This window comes from Magnolia sinica, chromosome 16 (assembly GCF_029962835.1).
Source record: "Magnolia sinica isolate HGM2019 chromosome 16, MsV1, whole genome shotgun sequence".
Taxonomy (NCBI): domain Eukaryota; kingdom Viridiplantae; phylum Streptophyta; class Magnoliopsida; order Magnoliales; family Magnoliaceae; genus Magnolia; species Magnolia sinica.
Window position 1 is genome coordinate 35,252,168 of NC_080588.1, and position 21,801 is coordinate 35,273,968.

The 21,801-nt window shown below is 39.7% G+C and overlaps 1 protein-coding gene across 3 annotated transcripts in view; it reads left to right on the forward strand.

Moving 5' to 3' along the window:
* Nucleotides 1–21,801, forward strand: part of LOC131229004 (sister chromatid cohesion protein SCC2) — a 103,363-nt gene that overhangs the window by 25,477 nt on the left and 56,085 nt on the right. For all 3 annotated transcript variants that reach the window (XM_058224858.1, XM_058224856.1, XM_058224857.1), the window contains exons 6-7: nt 10,815–10,922; nt 11,183–11,294. In XM_058224858.1, the coding sequence (XP_058080841.1) occupies nt 10,815–10,922; nt 11,183–11,294 (220 nt within the window). The remainder of the gene's footprint in view (nt 1–10,814; nt 10,923–11,182; nt 11,295–21,801) is intronic.

Below are 21,801 nucleotides of genomic sequence, written 5' to 3' on the forward strand. Positions count from 1 at the left end.
TGCGTAGCGCATAAGTAAGCTACACCTGATTTCTAGATTTTCATTACAATGGTGGGAAAATTAGGGAAATGAGTAAATTTAATATAAAAAATAACAACGGAACTGATTTAATACTGTTGGTTATATTATTTCACTAAAATTATTGAAAACATTAACTTGTTCTTAGTGAAAAATAGCAAATTGTAACAGATCATTGACAACATCTATTGATTTTACTGTTTTAGCGAAAAATAACACGTAACGTAGGCTATGTAGCATCTAGTTAGCCACTAGCATATGCCTTGTAGCATGCGGCATATGCCATGTAGCATGTAGCATTTGATACATGTGACTTGAGCTATTTTCAGGCGCTAAGTAGTGAAGGTTACCCTACATCATGTAGCGTAAGCTACTTAAAGCACTAATTCGTACATTATTAACCTTCCGCAGAATATTAAAACAGTACTGATATTACAAGCGGCTGAATTCTGTTATTTAGGATGCTTCTGCTATTTAACTCATGAATCAACTTTGCATTTACAAGATTGATTAGGCTGCGCCAATTAAACCAGCAGCTAGTTTGATGGAGCGGAAAATCTGTAAATTTTTTGAGAAATGTATCTTTAATCATTGGGCTTTAACATGCGGGATGTATTGTGTGCACAATCTTGAACTAGGGAGCAATGCCTAGGGGTAGTAAGGTCTAAAGATTGATGGTTGGGTTACGTTTAGGGTTAGGAAGAAACTGAAGACAGATTTAGGCGAGCTATCTGTACTCTTTCATGGGAGTGTTGATGAGAACAAAGATCATAAGAGACCAAATAGCTGAAGATGTTAACTTTGGGTATTGGATTAGTTTGCAATTTAGTTCTTAGAGGGGAAATACTAATGAGAAAAACTTCGATCCTCTGTCAGAGTTGATGGATTACAGGAAGACACTTTAAAAGTGCTTAGAAATTGCATACGTGGAATTACTATTTCAAATTAAATTGTCCAAAATCTAATGATTAAACTTCGATACTGTCACGGTGTGATGGATGAATCATGATATTAGAGAACAGTTACATAATGGCCGATGGGACCCATTACATGATGAGGGGTTGTAATGCCTGTTCTGAAAAAAAAGGCCCATGATGGTCTTGTAATGGCCATAACGAGTCTTTAATGGTCTGATATGGGGCCTATACATTCCTTTGAAATTTTTTGGACTGTTACAGGGCCGTAAGTGTAACAACCGTGCAGCGGCCGTAATGGCCATTATGGCCCGTATCCTAACAACCATAAGGCTGGCCATTATGGTCACCATTAGAGTTATTGAACGCCTTGTGGCTGATAACAAATATTGTACACGAGGAAGTTTCAATAGTAGAGGCAGGGTCAACAACCTTGAGCACTCTAGAGCGAGAGATGGTGAAGGCGTCAAGGTCAGACATGATGAGTCTTTCTATTCAGATGTGAGTAAGAGGTTTTGGACCTTGACACTACTTTGGTTTGCATGGTGTGGTTTGAGTTGGAAAAGTCAAAGTAGAGGCAATGTTGGTTTCTGTTGAAGAGGTGTGGGTGAAGCGTGAGATTCCTTGTGGCTAGGAAAAGGTTGAATCTCCATGGGTTAAGTGGAATATGGAGCAGAAAACAAAGATGTTGGGGGTGGGGATAGTGAGTTAGAAAGAATATTTTAGGGAGATCCTCTACCAAATAGATGTCTGTAGAAGTCCAACAGTAGTAGTTTCCTTGGTCTCATTGTCTAAGAAGGTTGGAGTAAAACCTGTCATGAGTTTGGGCGAACGGCTTCGGTCGTAGGTTTGCTCCCTATAGACACGAGTTCAATTCTTCACCCCGTGTATTACTCGATGCACGTTGTTGGCAGGTGATTGCGTGCATCTGCAAGGAATAGTCTCGCCTTAAAGGGGCGGGGACACCCTGTCGTCAAAAAAGAAAAAAGAAGGTTAGAGTAAAGCGGGAGCTTAATTTGAAATCAACAATCAATTATGAGGTAGGGAAGATGGAGGGAGAAAGGGCAAGGGAGATGCTTCACTTAGTTTATTAATGGTTGTTTTATCTTGAACATTAGGGGTTTGGGTTCGATTGATAAAAATTGGCAATGAAAGAATTGGTTAGGGCTTATAAGGTGGGTATTTTGATGCTTCAAGAAATGAAGATGGAATCCCTGGGTTTGCGGGATATCAAGGAATTGTGGGTGTTTTTTACGTTGATTGGGTATATACTAAAGGTGAATGGAAGGGTCTAGGGGCATGGTAACCATATGGGATCCCAACTTGTTTAGAAAAGAAATCTGAGGAGGATGACAGATAAATCGCTCTCAATGCTATTCAAATGGGTGGTTGACAGTCCTTCCTAGGCTTTTGCAGTTGTTGGTGGCCCTAATGATCCGAGTTTGAGTTAGGAATTTTGGGAAGATCTCAGTTGAGTACAATGTCAATGGAACATCTGGGGGGTGGTGGGGTTTTCAATGTCGCGAGCGTTGCTTTTGAGAAACAGGCGGATATATGATGATAGTGAACATGCAAGGTTCTAATGATTTCATCGAGAATTTGGGGTTGATTGATTTTCCTTTGCGAGGTGTCAAGGCAAGATAGATCATTCTTGCTCTCCTATTCTTGGGAAGAAATTTTTTCCTACTGGTAACCAAAGGTGTGTAAAATGTCTGATCAAAAGCCCATCTGCTCAATTCCTAAGGTGGAATCTATTGATCGAAGATAGTTTCACTTTGAGTAGATGCAGATGGATCACCCAAAATTCGTCTCTACTGTTCAGAAATTTTCTTTAGGGAAACAAAAAGGATGATGAGAGATAATCTAGCTATTACAAAAAAGATGAATCCCAACTACTTGGCACCAAACAAATATTTGTCAGCCTAAGCTTATTCAACAACCTACCACCTGATCTTATGGAAATTCTGGATTGGGTTTAAAGACTAGTCTGTGATTGTCCTTCTATTGTGGTTCCAACCAAATTGACTGTTCAAAAGTTGATGTATCTTTCAAAATTGTGTGGAATGCAGCGTATTGTGATATGATGAGGCTCGATTGTAGAAAGATAAGCTGAAGGTATGGAACGGAGCGGGGTTCATAGAGTTGAATGCATTGAAGTCCATGTCACAAGCAGAGGTATCTGAGTTGGAAAAATGTTGAAGAAGGTTGCACCTCGATCTGGCGTCTAGACTTTAGGCAGGCAGAAGTGTCAGAAGCTTTGTATGGTATTATGAGGGAGGAGGCATGTTGGAGATGGCAGTCACGCGGTTGTTGGATTAAGGAGGGGGACAGCAACTTAACGTATTTTTATAACATAGAGAATGCTCAGAGGAGTGCAAATAGGATCTCTGTCATTCGATGTGGAGATCATTATCTTCATAAGAAAGAGATTGTGAATGCCTTGTAAATATTTATTTTCTTTTCAGTCTGCTTTACTTGAAGAATTCCTCTGAAGACCTACTCTCCAAGGGATCTCTTTTGATAGAATTCTGAACAAGCAGGCTGCAGAGTTGGAAGACCCTTTCTATTTACTAGAAGTTGAAGTTGCCATGTTTGATTCAGAAGGGGATTGGGCCTTGGGCTTTGATGTGGAGATCATTATCTTCATGAGAAAGACATTGTGAGTGCCTTGTAAATATTTCTTTTCTTTTCAGTCTGCTTTCCTTGAAGAATTCCTCTGAAGACCTACTCTCCAAGGGATCTCTTTTGATAGAATTCTGGACAAGCAAGCTGCAGAGTTGGAAGACCCTTTCTTTTTACCGGAAGTTGAAGCTGCCATGTTTGATTCAAAAGGGGATTGGGCCTTGGGCCCTGACGGGTTTCCTCATTTCCTTTGAAAATACTGGGAGATTGTTAGCTCAGACCTGATGGTGGTATTCTAGGAATTTTATGCTCAGACTTGGATCAGGAATTGGTGGGTGTTTTCTTGATTTCTCTTATCCCTTAGAAAGAAGCGGCTAAGCATGTCATTGACTTTAGACCAATTAATCTCGTTGGAAGCACTTATGAGTTAATTGAGAAGGTCCCAGCCTCTAGACTGAGGAAGGTTATAGATAGGATTATTTGTGTTTTCACTTGTCAAAGATCTGTCTTGGACGGAGCCTTTATTATTAATGAAATTGTTGATTTGTACAGTAAGAAGGGATGTCTCCCACTTGTTAGTAGAGCTGGCAGAGATAATGCAGTGTGTGTGAGTTATCCAAGGTTTGATTCCTGGTTAGGTTACCTTTCAAAAGAAAAAAAAAAAAGAAAAAAAAAGAAAAAGAAAAAAAGAAAGAAAAAATAAGAAGATAAAAACAGGGATTAAAGGCTGTCTTTTTAAAGGTGGATATGGAATTTGCATGCGTGTGTAAACCTGAACTTTCTGCTATTTATGCTAAATCATATGAGTTTTGTTACTAAATGGAATCGGTGGAGAGTTGCGTACATCTCATTCTCTTGGTTCTCGATCCTAATGAATGGGACCCTGGGCTGAGGCATTTTTCATGGCAATCCTAGATCTTCTCTGTTGTTCTTGATTGTGACTGGAGCTCTTTCTCAGCGTATTGGTAAGGAAATTGCTGTTGGGTTAATCAGTGGTATGAAGGTGGAAGACAGTGGCATCAAGGTCTCTTACGCTCTTTGTGCAGATGATACTCTATGCTTTGGATCTAGATTGGAAGCCCAATGTTTTGGTGATGTGTCAATCTGCTTCGAGGTGATCTTCGGTCTCTGGGTCAGTTTGAGTAACAACAGCATTGCTGGAACATGGTATACAAAAACGGTTACGTAACGGTAACGGCCATAACCGTTATGTGTTACGGAGCCGAAATGGCTGTAACAGTCGTTACAGAAAAAATTGCCAGTCAGGTCCCCGTATCGGTCTCGAAACTGGTTTTTCCTTTAAAAAAAGAAGATTAAAAAAAGTAATAAAAAGGCCTAATGGCGGTGTCTATTACGGCCACTCTTATTGTTATGGAACACCTTGGCTGGAAGTTGCTTGAACCGAGAGGCAGTTGTTGGGATTGCGGGGTTGATCGGGTAGCCGATTTTTTCTTTGATCCATCTTGGTATTCCGGTGTTAAAAGGTGGAGCTGAGTTGAATTGCTGGGATCTTGATGCTTGAGAAATGTAGAAGGAAATTGGCGATTTGGAAAGGCAAATCCCTATCCATTGGTGGGCGTGTCACTCTTCTCAACTCAGTCCTGGCTTCATTTCCGATTCACCTCCTATCAATTCTTGGATGCCTTGTGAAAATTGTTGCAAGGATTGTGATTTACGGAACAGTTGGAAGGCTTACACAAATCCCACCTCATGCATGGGATCAGGTATGTTCAATGGTGGCCTATGGGGATTTGTGTTTGAGAACCATCAGAACTGTTAATCTAGCTCTCCTTGGGAAATGGTGGAGGTTGGGGAATCAATCAGTAATTGGGGATGTTCTTGTTACTAGATATGAGTTGGGGGACATCAATCTGGCATCTATTAGATTTCGATCCCCACCTTGGAGAGCCATTTCATGGGCTCTTTCCTTTTGTTCGATTTTCTTTTTTCAGATTCTGAATATGTAATGGGTAAATGTGAGGTTTTGGAAAGATGATTGGTGCTCTGAGACCTCTTTAGCGGAAATGTTTGCTGATTTTTGTGGTATTTCAGTAGGTAGAGGGTCTTCAATAGATCACTTCGTCCAAAGAATGGGAAGGGCGGTAGTTTGGGGGCCCACATTTCTTTGCAATCTTAAGGACAAGAAATTTGTTAGGTTCCAGCATCTTCTAGCACCGCTGCAGAATGTGTATGTTCCCCTCTCAGGCCAAGATAGAGTAATTTGGGTATTGGAACCTGATAGCATATTTTGATGAGCTATATGGAAGATCGTTAATTGCTCAGATGGTGACTATCCCCCTGATTTTCCTAAGATTTTGGCTGCCCCAGTTCCCTTGGAAATCAGAGCTTTTGTCTGGATTGCGTCCCTTGAAAAAAATTCTCACTATTGACCACCTGAAGAAAATTAGAGGTTGGTAGTCGGCTAACAGGTGCGTTATGTATTGTTGCAATGAAGAAACAGTAAATTCTTTGCTGTTACATTGCAGCTTTGCAACTGGTGTGGGATGTGGCGTTATCTACGTTTAATATGAGATGGATCTTCCCGTGTTCAGTCAAGGAGATGGTCGAGAGCTGGTTGTTTGTCTGCTTTGGGTCCCCATGGTAGCATTCTCCATTCCATGCCTTTATTTTGACAGGTTTTGGAGAATTTTGTTGGAAAGAAACAATCATATTTTTAACGAAAGTCCCTTTCAGTGTAGCATGTGGTGAAGAAGATTTTCAACCTTTCGTTCTCTTGGGTTAAAGTGTATTAGAATTCTAGGGACTGCCTTCTGTAATGCTCTGTGCTGGGTGGAGGGATATTCTTAGCACTGTCTGGGTTAAATCCAGCAGTATGGTAACCTAGAAAGCTCCTATTGTTGCTGTTGCGAAGCTGAATTTTGATGGGTCCTCGTGGGGGAACCCAAGTCCAGCGGGCATTAGGGAATTCTTTGTCATAATAACAATGATGCAGGACATGAAATTTAAATATGATGTGCAAGATTTCAGGCTTAGATCACACTAATTTAGAAACAATAACATAAAAATTCCACGTCCCACACAAAAGTTCAAACATTCAAGCTAGGGGAATCAGTGCAGGTCCAGGCCTACATAGGCTAGGATTGGATCAGTAAAATTATGGACCAAACGATGCTCAAAGGGAAATAGAGATCATCCACACATGCACAGTAACCAGTCCCTAATCCAAGGGATTTACGAATTTCAATTCAAGGAACCCTAGGGTGAGAAAATGGGCAAATAAATTAAGGATAATGCAATCTAGGGTAAGGGTTTATGAAAAACTGGTATGAGACGTTAAAATAAGAAGAAAACATGAACCGAAAGACAGTTCCCGCGCGCGGACAACAACAATGGCCCGGATGTACGTGCGTGTGATCACGGCGACACGTGCGTGGGGCCCACTATTCAGAAAAAGACCACTTTGGCCCTGGTCGGCCAGGGATGGACTCTAAAACCCCAAATATTAGCTCGATCCGATGCACGGTTTGTGCATGGTGCTCCGCCGAAGTTTCAACCATCCTGCAGGGCTAGATTTTGGAAATCTGCTGTAGAGAGAAAAACGGCTGCAACTATTGATGGATTTGCAGATGGAATGCTTGTAGTTGAAGAGAAGTATGAATGGAAGAAGGTGGGGGCGAATCGGGATAGGTGTGGCTTCGCACCACGGTAGTTAGCCCTTTGAAAAGGGAGGGCTTCGCACCCACTTGAAAATTTTCCACAACTCAAAACTCAGAGTAGAAAAAAACACGCAGGAATTTTATTTCTTCAAAAAAAAATCAAAAGAACTACGCGGGGTGCCTATTTATAAGAAAACCCTATACCCCAAAACTCGCACCTTGTGCGCAACCTATTACTTGGCGATGAAGTAAACCAAAATAAAAACTAATCAAAGAAATCTAAAACGTTCATGATGTTCTAAATAACATAAATAAGTAAAACCTAAAATATGAACTTAATCCGACTAGTGGGCCACGATCATGAGATCCCATGATGGGCGTTACTTGACTATTGGGCCCACTCTTTTGAACCAAAATTCCATCTTCTAACTAGAAGGCCCTCCTTGGACGTCGTCATCGAGCCAGATCGGCAGTGGGGCCCTCCTCCGTGTGTACATGCGTAGGGGGGCGGCGTGCGTGCACATGTGCGCGTGATGTCCCCATCAAACAATGGGCGTACGATCTTGGAATTTTCAGTGCCAATAGGGAATAAATGTTCATTGTTTGCAGAAGTAGTGGCGGCGCTGCTTCAAGCTCTAAAATTGCTAAAGAATATCACTAGCTATATTATTGTTGAAAGAGATTCCAGTAACAGAGTCAAGCGAGCTAGCAGGTCTGCCTGTCCTTTGATGGTGCTGTTGTTATTGAGATAGTACGGGATCTCTGTCGTGGCTATGAAGTGTCCTTTTTTCATGTGCCTAGAGAGAAATTTTGAAGTTGGTCACATTGCCAAGGCTGGAGCCAGCAGGTCTGTATTGAATAGAACTTACTCTTGTTTGATTATTTGGCTATGGGATTGACAGACATTAATTGGATGGTTAAAAATGAAAAATATCCGATGGTCAATATAGGACTGTTGAACCAATCTGATTTTGGGTGACTTAGCAACAGTTGGTTCTGCAATTTAGCCAGTTCAAGTTTAGTTAACGAATGACACACGTACAATTTCTGAGTGCCTATATATTGAGCGTTAATGCATCAAACTCTGCAAAAGGATCAAATAAATCCACATACTGTATAGTCATTGAGGTTTTGGAATTTAGGAAGGTATGTAAGATGCAAGAATGACAAGGCTTAGATAATGATGATGATGGTGATGCAAGATGAAGAATTTGAAGGAATGGAGGATCAAGTAGAGGTGAGTTGGCGTTAGCAGTAGGTAGAACAAGAGATTGAGGGTGAAGGATAGAGGTGTGGTTTTGCTAATTTTGGTTTAATGATGAGTGTGTTCAAATGGGGAGAGGGTTGTGTGCGCAAATAAGTTTCTCAAGGAATTTCTAAACACTCGTCTAGGCAAAGAAAGCGTTGAAAATATTTAGAGTCAACTGGAAGGTACACTCTGGCTTTTGCCTAATTATCCAACCTAGAGTGAAATGGAAAATCAGTCAATTAAAAGTCTATTGTGTACTCCTTGGGTTCAATGCATGCAATTTCTACATCAAACATCAATGTTACCTAAATCGCCAACTGCCATGCATTTTTGGTTCCGACTCCTATGATACGGATTATGGGCCATTTATGATTGGGATCCCCATTTTTACCAACTTGAAATTCTGGTTTGCACTCGTATTTTTTTTATTAAGTTGTAATTTAAATGTAAATTTAGAATGTATGTATTTTAATTTGATTTGTACAACATTGCACGTATACAATATGAAATCTAGACATGTCGGATTTATAATAATAACATTCACCCTTCTATATATATATATATATATATATATATATATATATATATATATATATATATATATATATATATATATATATATATATATATATATATATATATATATATAATCATAATTTTTCTTGTTAATCTAACATGTAGTTTTAATGAATTTTTATTTATTTTTGGCAAGATGACAATTTTATTAGAAACATGCAAGACGCGGAAAAAGAATACAACCCAACAAAAAGCGAAAACACTTGAGAGAAAGGGACAGCTGGGGCTGCCATAACACACAGTGCCCAATCCGAAACGAGATTTTAAGGATGAATCAATACTTGAAAAACTGAGTAGAACTTTAATGAAAAATGAGTGAATCAATACTTGAGGATAATGACCTTTTTGTATCTGAGAAGAACTGAGATTTAACTTTCCAGGACTTGTGGAAATTGGAACCTTGTCGAACTGATCAATTGCAAGAACACTGAAGTGCTAGTTCTATGTTTGTAACGTTTGGGTTTGAACTCCCTTTGATTAGATCAGTTCTCTATATATTTCCAAGAGATGGTCTGTAAATATTCAAGGCCTGATCATTTAGGTCTCCTTTCTTTCTCTCTCCTCTTCTTCTTCTTATTCCCCTTTTTTTCCCCCCCATTTCCTTTCTAGATATCTTTCCAAGAGATGGTCTGTAAGGTCTGCTCTTTTGTCTCCCTTCATCTTTTGTGCATTTTCTGTCTCGATAATTACAGGAATGTCATCAATTAAGTGTCAAGATGATGTACTTCTGATGTTAGTTGGACTGATTTCATGAGCATTCGCACAAAGGAACTTCCAAACCAGAATTTTAATGATTCATAAACCGTCCATATTTCTAGTTAATTGAGTTCTTATATTCCTTGTCATTTTTAGGTTTGTTTGTTATGGAGAAATCCAAAGGAAGTCTTGATATAAGTTGAAATTGGCACGAAGTGTTCAACATGCTGCAACAGGTCTTACTTAGGGCATACTAATTCAATACTATTGTGATTGCAAAATTAGCTAAAATTCAACTTGGCTGTTATTAGCCTTCTATGGGATGGAAATGACTCCAATCTCCCCTTTGCCTCGGTGGCATCATCAGTCACGTCTGACTATGGGATGGAAATGACTTGCAAGCTGCATGGATCATGCTGTCCTTTCCTTTCAACTGACTCCTAACTGGTGCAGTTCGTAGTCTCCGTTGCACATGCCCAAACCATCCAAGTCTACTTTTCCTAATCTTGTTACCTATTGGTTTTACCTCTTAAGTTCCCTTGAATGCATTCATTCCTAATTCTATCCTTGTCTTGCCACTCATCCCTCTCAACATCCTTATTCTGCTATGCTTATCCTATGAAAATGTTGTTTGTTGACTGCTCAACATTCTGTCCCATAAAGCATGGAGGTGATCCAGAGAGAAAAACCAACGGAATCAAGCCATGTTGATGATTGTCACATCTGTCATTATTGAGTGCAATGCTTTTAGATACACCATGTGCTTATTCTCTTAACCGTATATAATGTGCATTATCTATATTTTGGCAAGGAACGAGTTACTTGTTTTTCTTTGTTGGAGGTTTTGAGATATCCTTTTCTGGAAATGTGCTCGCATGTGTTCCATTAACACCTTTAATTCTTGTCTGCACATCTATATGATTTTTGCTGTCATCTTGTGCTTCTCTCCATGTGCTGGGCTATTAAATTTGTTCATTTCACTTTGTCACAGTACACATGATGGCTAGTAAGAATGATGCTAGCATTCTGCACTAACTTATATTTTTACTGTTTAAGCTTAGATTCAACTATGAGAAGCTTGTGGTTTTAGTCTCGTTTGATAAATTTTTTGTTTTGTTCCAGTCTGATTCAGACATTGTGTCATTGGTTATTTGCGCTTTGGAGTCCACTCATGCATCTCTAGCAATTATGACTCACCATGACATGCCAAAGCAGCTCTATAAAGAAGAAGTATGTGTCTACTTCCTACATTTTTAATTTTTCTTTTCTTTATATATATATATATATATATATATATTCCATCTATCTGGCTGTTCCAGTGGTTAGTTCAGATTGTCCTGAGATATGCGTTTCTTTTATCTGTTTTATGTTTTTTTTTTTTTATTTATTTTTTTTTTTTTTTATTTTTTTTATAGAACAAATATGCAAGATAGTCATATATGCTGTTGTAATTAATGAATCCATGCTGATTTTCATGATGTACACACCAGATCATTGAAAGAATTCTAGACTTCTCCAGGCATCAAATTATGGAAAGCATGCTAGCTTGTGATCCATCATATCGTGCTCTGCATAAACCAAGGGAAAATGACATATTTGACGGTGAGGTTTCCACTCGTACCCTTATTTATACATGGAGGAATTCTGGAAAGAGACTTGGCCCTGGGGCTGCACGACCTAGGCCCGCGTCCAACTGCGCTTTCAGAGAGCTTTCTTATCATTATTATTATTATTATTATTTCGTGACAAAGCTGCCCTTAGAAAGGGCTATTTGGAGACACCCTCTAGCTACCTTCTTTATATAAGCATGCTAGTTTAATCTCTGTCTGCTTATTCTGAAGTCTTTTGGTATTATGCATGTCCTCTTGCACTTGAGCAAAGTGTGTAGGGCTTACAGTCCTATCTTATAGTTTCATTTGCCATGTAACAGTGGATTTGAGTTAAAATAGGTAGCTACAAATTGAGTACGCCTCACCCTGCTCAAGGGGATTGCTGACATCTATCATTGTTAAGGTATTCAGTAACAGTAATGGCCGTTGTAACAGCCGGCCATGTGACTATTATGATACAGACCGTAACATCCTTTAGGACCCTTGTAATAGCCGTTACGGCCCCTGTAATATTCAAAATTTTAAAGGAAAAAATGACAAAAAAAGAGGAGAAATTCAGAAAAATGTGAGCATCCCTCTTTTTCTTTTTTGGTTTTGAACATATAATTGATGGTGTAATGGGCCATTCTTTAGTAAGAAGCTGTCTCGGGTTGACTGATACTATTAACCTGAGACTGGCTCTGAAATTGTAAAACTCCTATCTTTAAGTTTCTAAATATCTAATATCAATGTATAATTAAGATTATGAGTTTACACGAGTTGATGACACAATTATAGGGCATTATGTAATCACTATATTTCGGCTTCAAACACAAGTCAGGCATGATTTGGCAGATTAGGGGCCCATTACATAATAAGTACAACAAAATGAAAAAGAAATTGATAGTTTAGCCCATTGATATTTCCCAACATGGTCCACTTCGCTTTGATTCATTGAATCCCATTAAATTTCATGTTTTGACCCTAGAAATAATCTAATGTCTAGTTTAAAGTTTAAACTTAGTTTCTAAGCTTCATCCAAGGTTGAAATGAATGAAGAAGTGGAAAAACAAGGGAAAATTTAATAGTAAAATTTTCAAAATGGGGTCTTTATGGTCGTATCGGGCTGTAACAATGTATTGGGCCTGTAATGTCGTCGCTACAGGGCGCATTGGTACGTATTGGCCGATACAGCCCTATCTTTTTATGATTGAATGATTCACTCTTGTATTACATAACCCAGGTGATCTTTTCCTTTTGTAACAACCATTATGACAGTAATGTAACTATATCTTAATACCATGGTCATTGTTCTATTTAAAATATGTGAAGAGAGAATCTACTAGGAATAGATAATAAAGAAGAGAATAAGAGAAGAAAAGAAAGGAAGAAGAAAGAGAAGAAGAGAGGAACAACTGCACTCACTATGCCTCCACACATCCCCACTCCCTTTAGTTCTATTAGGACCTCAGTAAAAGATCATAAAATTACAAAAATACCCCTGTTACTTAAATTAATGAGGCAAAATCTAATCACATGGGCCTAGCCTAAATACTATCCAACATGTACAATAAAGCTCAATAGCCCAAACAGTGCAGCTGTATGACAATTTAGCACTCCCCCTCAAGCTGGAGCATAGAAATAATACATCATGCCTAGCTTGGATATAAGCTTTTCAAACTTGGGAAGTAGCTTGGTTTTAAGCTTTTCAAATTGAGACTTCCCAAGTGCTTTGGTGAATGAATCTACAACCTAATTATGGAATGAAATATATGGTGTAGATTTCCTTTGTTTATATGCTTTGTTCTCTCATGGAATACTGGATTGTGGGCAATATGTATAGCAACTTGATTGTCACAATGTAAAGGTATTGGACCTTGAACCACAAACGCCAATTCTTCAAGAAGTAATTTATGCTAAACAAGTTCACAAATGGTGTGCCATTGATCTAGATTCCGCCTTAGTACTTGACCTAGTAACCACATTCTGTTTCTTATTTTTTTAGGTAACCACATTGCCACCAATGAAGGTGCAGTAACTATAGTTGACTGTCTGTCATATCTTGACCCTGCATAGTCTGCATATGAATAACCATCTATTTGAAGATAACCACGAGATCTATACAGGATCTTTCCCAGGTTAACACTTCAAGTACCTGGGGAATCTCATAACTGCAGCTAAATATTGGTAGAAAATTCAATGTCTAGTTTGCCGACGGTCAAATAGATGAGCTTGTCTTCTGTACATTCCAGGATCTGCCAAGTGCTAATAACTCTTCTTCTTCAGACTTAAGTTTGAGATGGGGATCCATCGGTGTATTCGCAGGCTTGACACCTACCATATCTGTCTCTTCCAATAAGTCACAAACATATTTCCTTTGATATAGATTTACTTTAGCTTTATATCTCGCCATTTCGATGCCCAAAAATATCAAAGGAGACCAAGATCTTTGATTTGAAACTGAGATTGAAGATATACCTTTAGTTTCTCAATTCATTATAATGTCATTGACATAAACATCAAATACAATATAGATGGATGTAGCATGCTTTGAGAAAACAAGTGATTTTCTTTACTCCCCCTCAATCCATATGATACCACCATGTTGTTGAAAATTTCTCAAACCATGCTCTTGGCGACTGCTTCACATGTATAGATGTATTTAGTTTCTCCATGCAAGAATGCATTTATTACATCTAGTTAAAAGAGGGGCCAATCACGATTTGTAGCTACTGACATAACAACCTGAACTGAATTGAGGTTGGCCATTGGCAAAAAAGTATTTAGATAATCTACTTTATAAACTTGAGTATACTCACAACGGTTGACCTGCTGCTGATATATTCCATTCTGGTCTCTCCATGCAAAAATGCATTCATTACATCTTAGTTAAAAGAGGGGCCAATCACGATTTGTAGCTACTAACATAACAACCTGAACTGAATTGATATTGGCCACTGGTGAAAAAACATTTAGATAATCTACTTTATAAACTTGAGTATACTCACAATGGTTGACCTGCTTCTGATCTATTCCATTCTGGTCCAATGAAAGTTGTTCCATTCCTAGCTTTGAGCCCCACCCCAAATCAATGGAAGGAATTGCAACATCACTTAGTCATTTCTTTGATTTCTGCATTGTGCCCCCTTTTTAAGAATCAAAGAGCTAGCTTGTGGAGAACCTGAGGTAATGTGAAGGTATCCCTTTGCTGGCTTGTATTTGCTGGTTCGCTGGGTTAACTAATTCAGTTAGAGCGAAGGGAAGGTGCCCCTGATGATGCAGTGAACAGTGAAGGACTCCTTGGCCCCATGAAGCTAGAGTTTGTTGTTAAGGGGAATGTGCCTGTTGCCTTGGCCACAAACCTAGCCATGTAACGATTATGGTGTGAAGTAAAGGCTGCTACAGGGCCGTAAAGGTCATTATGTAAAGGTAATGGTGGTAACCGTTACCCATTACGGGGTTGTAACGGCTGTTACGTAAAAAATGACCCGTAACGGCTGTTACAACTCCCGTAACTGCCCGTTACGCTGTAAAGGCCGTAATGGCCCTGTAAATGGTCCATTAAGGGGGCTCATATAGGTTTTTCGGGTTTTTATTTAATAATAAAAAAAGATATCGCAACAGCCGTTACAACCCATATCATATAGGCAATGATGATGGCTGTTACAACCACCATTACCATTACAATATACCTTAATTATGATCAATCGATCCATCAGGTAAAATTTTTACCATGTAAACCTATGTACACTTGACTGGTGTCTTATCCGATGGCAGATTAGTTAGTTCCCATGTATCATTGGAATACACAGCGTTCATCTCCTCATCCATAGCCCTTTTTTCAATTTTTATCCAACAATGTATTTTCAATGGACTTAGGGACAAAAACATTAGACAAGGCAAGAGCAAGCTTTTGATAATTTGTGGAGTAGTGGTTAATGGTAACAAAATTGGAGATTGGATGAGAAACACATGAACATTTACCTTTACGAATTGTAATAGTCTCATTGACAACTTCTAGACTAAAAAAGGTGAGAACCTTATTAGGTGCAATACTTGATGGTGTGGACTGAGAGGGAATAGTTTGTGATACTTGGTCTTTTTCCTTTTTCTGTAATATGTCTGCGTGAAATCCTTTTGAGGTGGTGGTCCTCAACAACAAAATCTGGAGGAAAAAACATCATGTAAAAGAACTTCCATAGATGTGGCTTCTGCAATCCATTTGGTTTTATCATATAACGGGACACGTTCAAAGAATGTAACATAGCTGTCACAAAGTGCGTTTCAAGTGAAGGGTGCAATAACATGGATAACCTTTTTTAAGTGCGAGAAGATATTATAAAGATACATTTAACAAAACGAGGTGCAAGTTTATCTTGACCAAACTTAGGTAGATGAACAAAGCAAGTACAATCAAACAACTTTAGGAGGAACAAAAATATTGGTCGATTAGGAAATAACAATGAGAATGGTGTTTTGCTGTCTAAAATTGACGAGGACATCTTGTTTATTAAATAACATGCAATAACGACTGCATCATCCTACTAAGACTGAAACATTCATTTCTAAAAACAAAGCATGAATAACTTCAATTAGATGTGTATTCTTGTGCTCACCCCCACCGCCACCCCCAAGGTGTACCAAAATAGTTACATTTCAGTCGTAACGGCTGATTCATACCAGTAACAACCAACGTCGTTACACGATACGGGTCGGAAGCAGGGTGGGGCGGGGTAGAAAAAGAGAACCGTAACGGCGGTTACAAGCTATAGCAGCCGTTGGAAGTCCTGTGATAGAGAAAACAAAAAAAAAAAAAAAAAGAGTTAAAAAACCCTACCTTTTCTTTTTCTTCTTCTTCTGCTGCTGTTGTTGCTATTGCTATTGTGGTAGTTGCGGCAGGTCGACAGCTCCACCTCTTCTTCTTCTTCCTACTACGGTTGTTGCGATAAGCATCTCTCTCTCTCTCTCTCTCTCTCTCTCTCTCTCTCTCTCTCTCTCTCTCGTGTCTGTTCTCCAAAAACAAGAATGGCAACATGGCCATTTCACAACTATGTTAAGTATTTTTTTTTTTTTTTCTAAGACTCTGAAGGCGCATGACCCTAAGCACACTTACATTGTTTCGTGGGGACCACCTTGATGTTTCTTTTATATATCCACGCCGTCCATCAGTTTTTCTAGCTCATTTTAGGCGATGGTCCCTAAAATGAAGTAGATGCAAATCTCAAGTGGACCACACAATAGGGATTGAATGCCCACCATTAAAAACTCCTAGGGCCCACTGTAATGTTATTTGCCATCCAACCTATTGACAAGATTACAGACCTGGATGAAGGGACAACACAATTAGTAGCTTGATCCAAAACTTTTGTAGTCCCAAGAAGTTTTTAATGGTGGGAATTCAATCACTACTGTATATGGTCCACTTGAGATTTTGAATTGCCTCATTTTTCAGACCTTGTCCTTAAATGAGCTGGCAAAATTGATGGATGGCATGGATATACAACACATACATCAAGGTGGGCCCCATGTTCAAGGCCTCACCTGGATTACGTAGTGTAGCACACACCACCGACCTCAGTGGTGTGTTAACGTGGCAGAGTTCTGTGGGCTCCACCATGATGTATGTGTTATATCTGCACTGCACATCCATTTTTTTAAAGATTATTTTAGGGCATGGGCCAAAAATGAGGCAAATCCAAAGCTTAAGTGGACCTCACCACATAAAACAGTGGGGATGGAATGCCTACCATTGAAAATTGCTTGGGGCCCACAAGTTTTGGATCAAGCTGATTTTTGTGTTTACCCTTCATCTAGGTCTGTGTGACCTTATGAATAGGTTGGATGCAAATACACATCATGGTGGGCATCATTGTCCCGCTACTTTTTGTGGTGGGGTCTGCTTATGCTTCGAATCTACCTCATTTTTGCGTTCATGCCAAAAAAATTATCTAGGAAAATGGATGGATGGTGTGGATATAACAAATACATCATGGTGGTGCCCACAAAACTCTGCCACATCAACACACCATCGAGGTCGGCGATGTGTGCTACACTATGCAATCCGAGTCCGAGCCCTAAAAAATTGTACACAAGGCGTGTATTAACTCAAAATTAACCAATTAAATTATGGAACTGTTGTTGCTAAGTCATAATTCCAAAAATCAAATTGTTCGAATGATTTTAACTGTTAATTTGTAGAAGCGAGTCATCCAGCCCTGCAGAAGGACGGGCACCTTCAAGAACCCTTAGAAGCTTCAAAAATTCCTCAAGCCTCTGAATCTGACAACCCTCTCATGCATGGAGGACTCCACATCCCTGAACCAATATTAGAGAAGCAATTAGCAATTGATATGGATAGGTTAGGAGATGCCCTGGTTAAACCAAGAAAAACATACACTAGAGGTCTATCAAAGATCCACTGATCTAACTAGAAGTTGATCGGAGACCCATCTCCTAGATCGAGGGAGATTCCTTCCTTGAATTGTGGCAAGATGCCCTGTAGAGAGGATTTGGTAAACCAGTCACCCTCCTCAACAACATATTTCGAAGCAATAATATCTCTCCACCAATTACCAGATTTTGAGTTAAATCACCAAAGCCATTTCCCAAGGAGGGTTGAGTTGACATTAGAGAGAACTTTGATCCTTGCACCACCTTCCGAGTATGGCTTGCAAACCTTAGATCAACTAAATAGGTGAAACTTTTGGCCTTTGGAATGCCTTTGGAATTTCCATTCCAAAGGAAGTCTCTCCTTAGTTTATCAATTCTGGAGAGGATGGATTTAGAACAACAGAATAAGGATAGGAAGTAGGAGGGATGTTGGACAAAGCCACCTTAATCAGGGTAAAGCGACCTCTAAGGGATAGGTAACGACTTCTTTAAGGGGATAATTTCCTCTCCATTATTTCTAAAACGACTTCTTAAAGATGATTGGCAGCTTTGCTTATACGAAGTGGGGGGCCCAAATAAGTGGAAGGCACCTGCTTTGGACCCAAACACCTTAGCAAAAGAGGACAAATAAGAATTCGAGATGTTGATTCCTAACATTTCACTCTTAAAGGGATTGATTTTGAGGCTAGATATGGCCTCAAAGCAACAAACAACCTTTCTTAGATTAGACACTGCAGGGTCAAAGCTTCACAAAAAACAGAATGCCATCTACAAATTCAATATGAGATATCGAGTGATTGGAGGTGGCCACTTTGAACCCATCGAATAGGTCAATGGATTCCCTGGTTTTTTTTTTTTGGTTTTGTTTTTGTTTTTAATATTTGACGAAGGCCATCCGAGGCAATCATGAAGAGAAGGGGAGAGAGGGTGTCTCCTTTCCTGGCCCCTTGGAGTGATTAAAAAAATCCTTTGGGGGATACATTAACAAGCATAGAGCATGCTGTTGAAGACAATTAGGAACTAATCCATTTACGCCATTTCTCTCCAAAACTAAGCCTTTGCAAAAGGTAATCAAGATAATCCCAATCAACATGATCAAACACCTTTTCAATATCTAGTTTGCAGACTAGAACACCCAGTCATTCTCTATGCCTAGAGTCCATGCATTCATGAGTTAACAAGGAACAATCTAGGATCTGCCTATTAGCCAGAAAGGCATGGCTTCTAGAATTACATTTAGGAGAACAGACTTGAGCCTGGAAGCCAAACTTTTTGCTAGAATTTTATAAAGGGCACCTAATAGGCTAATAGGATGAAAGTCCTTATGATCGACAACACCATCAATCTTGGGGATAAGAGCAATAAAAGAGGCTCCCATAGTTTTAAAGATGTTATTAGAAATGAAGAACTTTGAGAGAAAATCCACTACATCCTTTTTAACAAGATCACAAAAAAGCTAGAGGAAATCTTAAGGCCTGAGACCATTCAGATTCGAAAAGGCCTAGTTAGAGATTGAAGGTTCCGGGCAACTGGTAGTAGACTAGTGGGAATCCTTCTTGATTGAAGGTTACGCTAGGTTCAAAAGAAGCAAGAAGCTTAAGATGTTGTAGGAAAAGCTAAAGCTATGGAAGAAAGAGGTCCTCGGGGCTCGCGAGGAAGAATTTGACGGGTTTGCAGAAGAGATTCGTGAGCTAAGATATGATTGAGGGTGGAGAGCTCTTAGCAGAGGATAGAGAAAGAAGGGTCGATCTCTCTCTTAGATATGCCAATCATACGGAAGAAGAAGAGATTAAATGGCGCCAGAGGTCTAGAGCATTGTGGCTCAAGAGGGTGATAAGAATACTTGCTTCTTTCATAGTATTGCTAGCGCTCGTGCTCAAGGCTACAGGATCTCAACTATAGTGGTTGGTGGGTCAAGAACCTCAAATAAGGATTCAATCTATGATTCTATCGTCTCCTTCTATAAATCTTTGATGAGCAGAGATCAGTGGGGAAGGTTGAGATTGGATCATCTTCACTTAAAAAATATTCTTGCAAAGGAAGCTACCGGTCTTAAAGAATCCATAAAGGAGGATGAAGTCATAGAAGCCCTGAGTTTGATGTGTGGGGACAAGGTGCCTGGCCCAGATGGTTTTCCCTTATTCTTCTTTCAAAGGTTCTGGTGTATTGTTAGAAAAGATGTACTGGACTTTGTTGTTGAATTTTCCGAGTGGAACCACCTTTCTTTTGAGCTTGGGGCTACCTTTATAGCCCTCATTCCTAAAATGAAAGGGGCGGAGCAGCTTAAAGGCTTCTGGCCGATTAGTCTCATAGGAGGCCCTTACAAGATTCTAGCTATGATCCTTGCAAATAAATTCAAGAAGGTTCTTTCAAAGGTCATCTTGGAGTATCAAGGTGCTTTTGTGTCAAGGAGACCGATCTTGGACAGCGTGCTTGTAGCTCTTGCATGCATTGATTCAAGGCACAAGGAGAAGAGAAGTGGGCTAGTGTTTAAGTTAGATATTGAGAAAGCCTATGATAATGTAGATTGGGGGTTTCTAGACTATGCTAGACAAATCGGGTTGTGGCCGGAAGTGGAGGGAGTGGATAAAAGCGTATGCTCATTCGGCTTCCTTCTTTATTATGGTTAATGGATCCCTAAAAGGCTACTTCAAAGCCTTTAGGGGCCTCAGGTAGGGTGACTCTCTCCCCCCCGACTTGTTTGTAGTGGTTGGGGAGGCTCTCAGTATGATGCTTTGAAAGATTGGAAAACGGTCTATTCAATGGCTTCAAGGTTGTAGCTCATGTCGATCAAATTACTGACCTCCAATATGCTGATGACATGCTTCTCTTTTGTGAGGAGGAAGCGAAAGCAGTTCCATAATCTTTGGAAGTTAACTGTTTGTTCTGAAGCAGGTTTTGGTTTGACGATTAATGTGGTGAAATCGGAAATGTTAGTTATTCATGTCGAAAGTGAGGACCTCATCCGTCTTGCGGGTATGTTTGGATCTTTCCCTTCTACGTATTTGGGGTTACCCGTATGTATTGGAAAGTTGGACAAGCATTTATGGGATAAGAGTTGTTGAGAGGATTGAGGGGATGCTTTCCTCTTGGAAATGTTATTATCTGTCATTAGGAGGGCGTTTAACTCTTATCAAGGTAGCTTTTTCCAACATGCCAATGTACTTTGTCTCTTCAAATGCCCTAAATCAGTGTTGGTCAGACTTGAGAAGATAAGAGAGATTTTCATTGGAGAGGTGCTAATGAAGTGAGGAAATTTCATCTTCTTAAATGGGATGGGGTTTACAAGCTTATCAAGGAGGGCGGGGCTGGTCTTAAGTTGCTAGGTGATATGAATTTAACTTTGCTTGGAAAATGGATTCGTAGATTCGGGGCTGAGTTGGGTGTCTTTCGGAGGGAGCAGATTGCTCATAAATATGGCACTCAGGCAGGCGGGTGGTTTTTCGAGAGATCTTCCATTAACAGGACATCGGCGATCTAGCAAGCGATGGATGCTACTGAGCAATTCATTCATAGGGGGATATCTTTTGAATTGGGTAATGGGCATCACATGATTCACATCTTGTTTATGGGTTGATATTTGGTGTGGCAGCCAGGTGCTTCAGGTCCAATTCCCTAGGATTGCTCGGCCTGCTCCCAATCGCTTCGTCTCGGTGGTGGATTGTTTTTATTTGGTTAGAGAGGGGGTGGTGTGGGCTCCCCCTTGCTAAAGGAATCTATCGGATGTTGAGAATTGAGACTGCGGAGTTTGCTTAGTTGTTGAACGTCCTTTGGAGTGTTAAGCTTGATGGTTTCCTTGAAGACTCGATGGTTTGGTATAGAAATCGATCCGAAAAATTCTTAGTTAGGTCACTTTTTGGTTTGATTTCAGACCCCCCCATCCCCCCCCCCCCCCAATTTCATTAGTGGTTTTATTGTACCCCTTATGTGGCCTTTTTTTTTTTTTTGGTTAGTGAGCTAGAAAAAAAAACATACTCACACTAGATAACCTTTAGAGGAGCATTGATCCTTCCTAACATTTGCTTGATGTGCATGGAGAATGAGGAGACAATCGATCACCTTTTCATCCATTGTCAGTTGCCGGGAAGAATTTAGAATAATTCCTTCTCTTCGCTTCATATTAGTTGGGT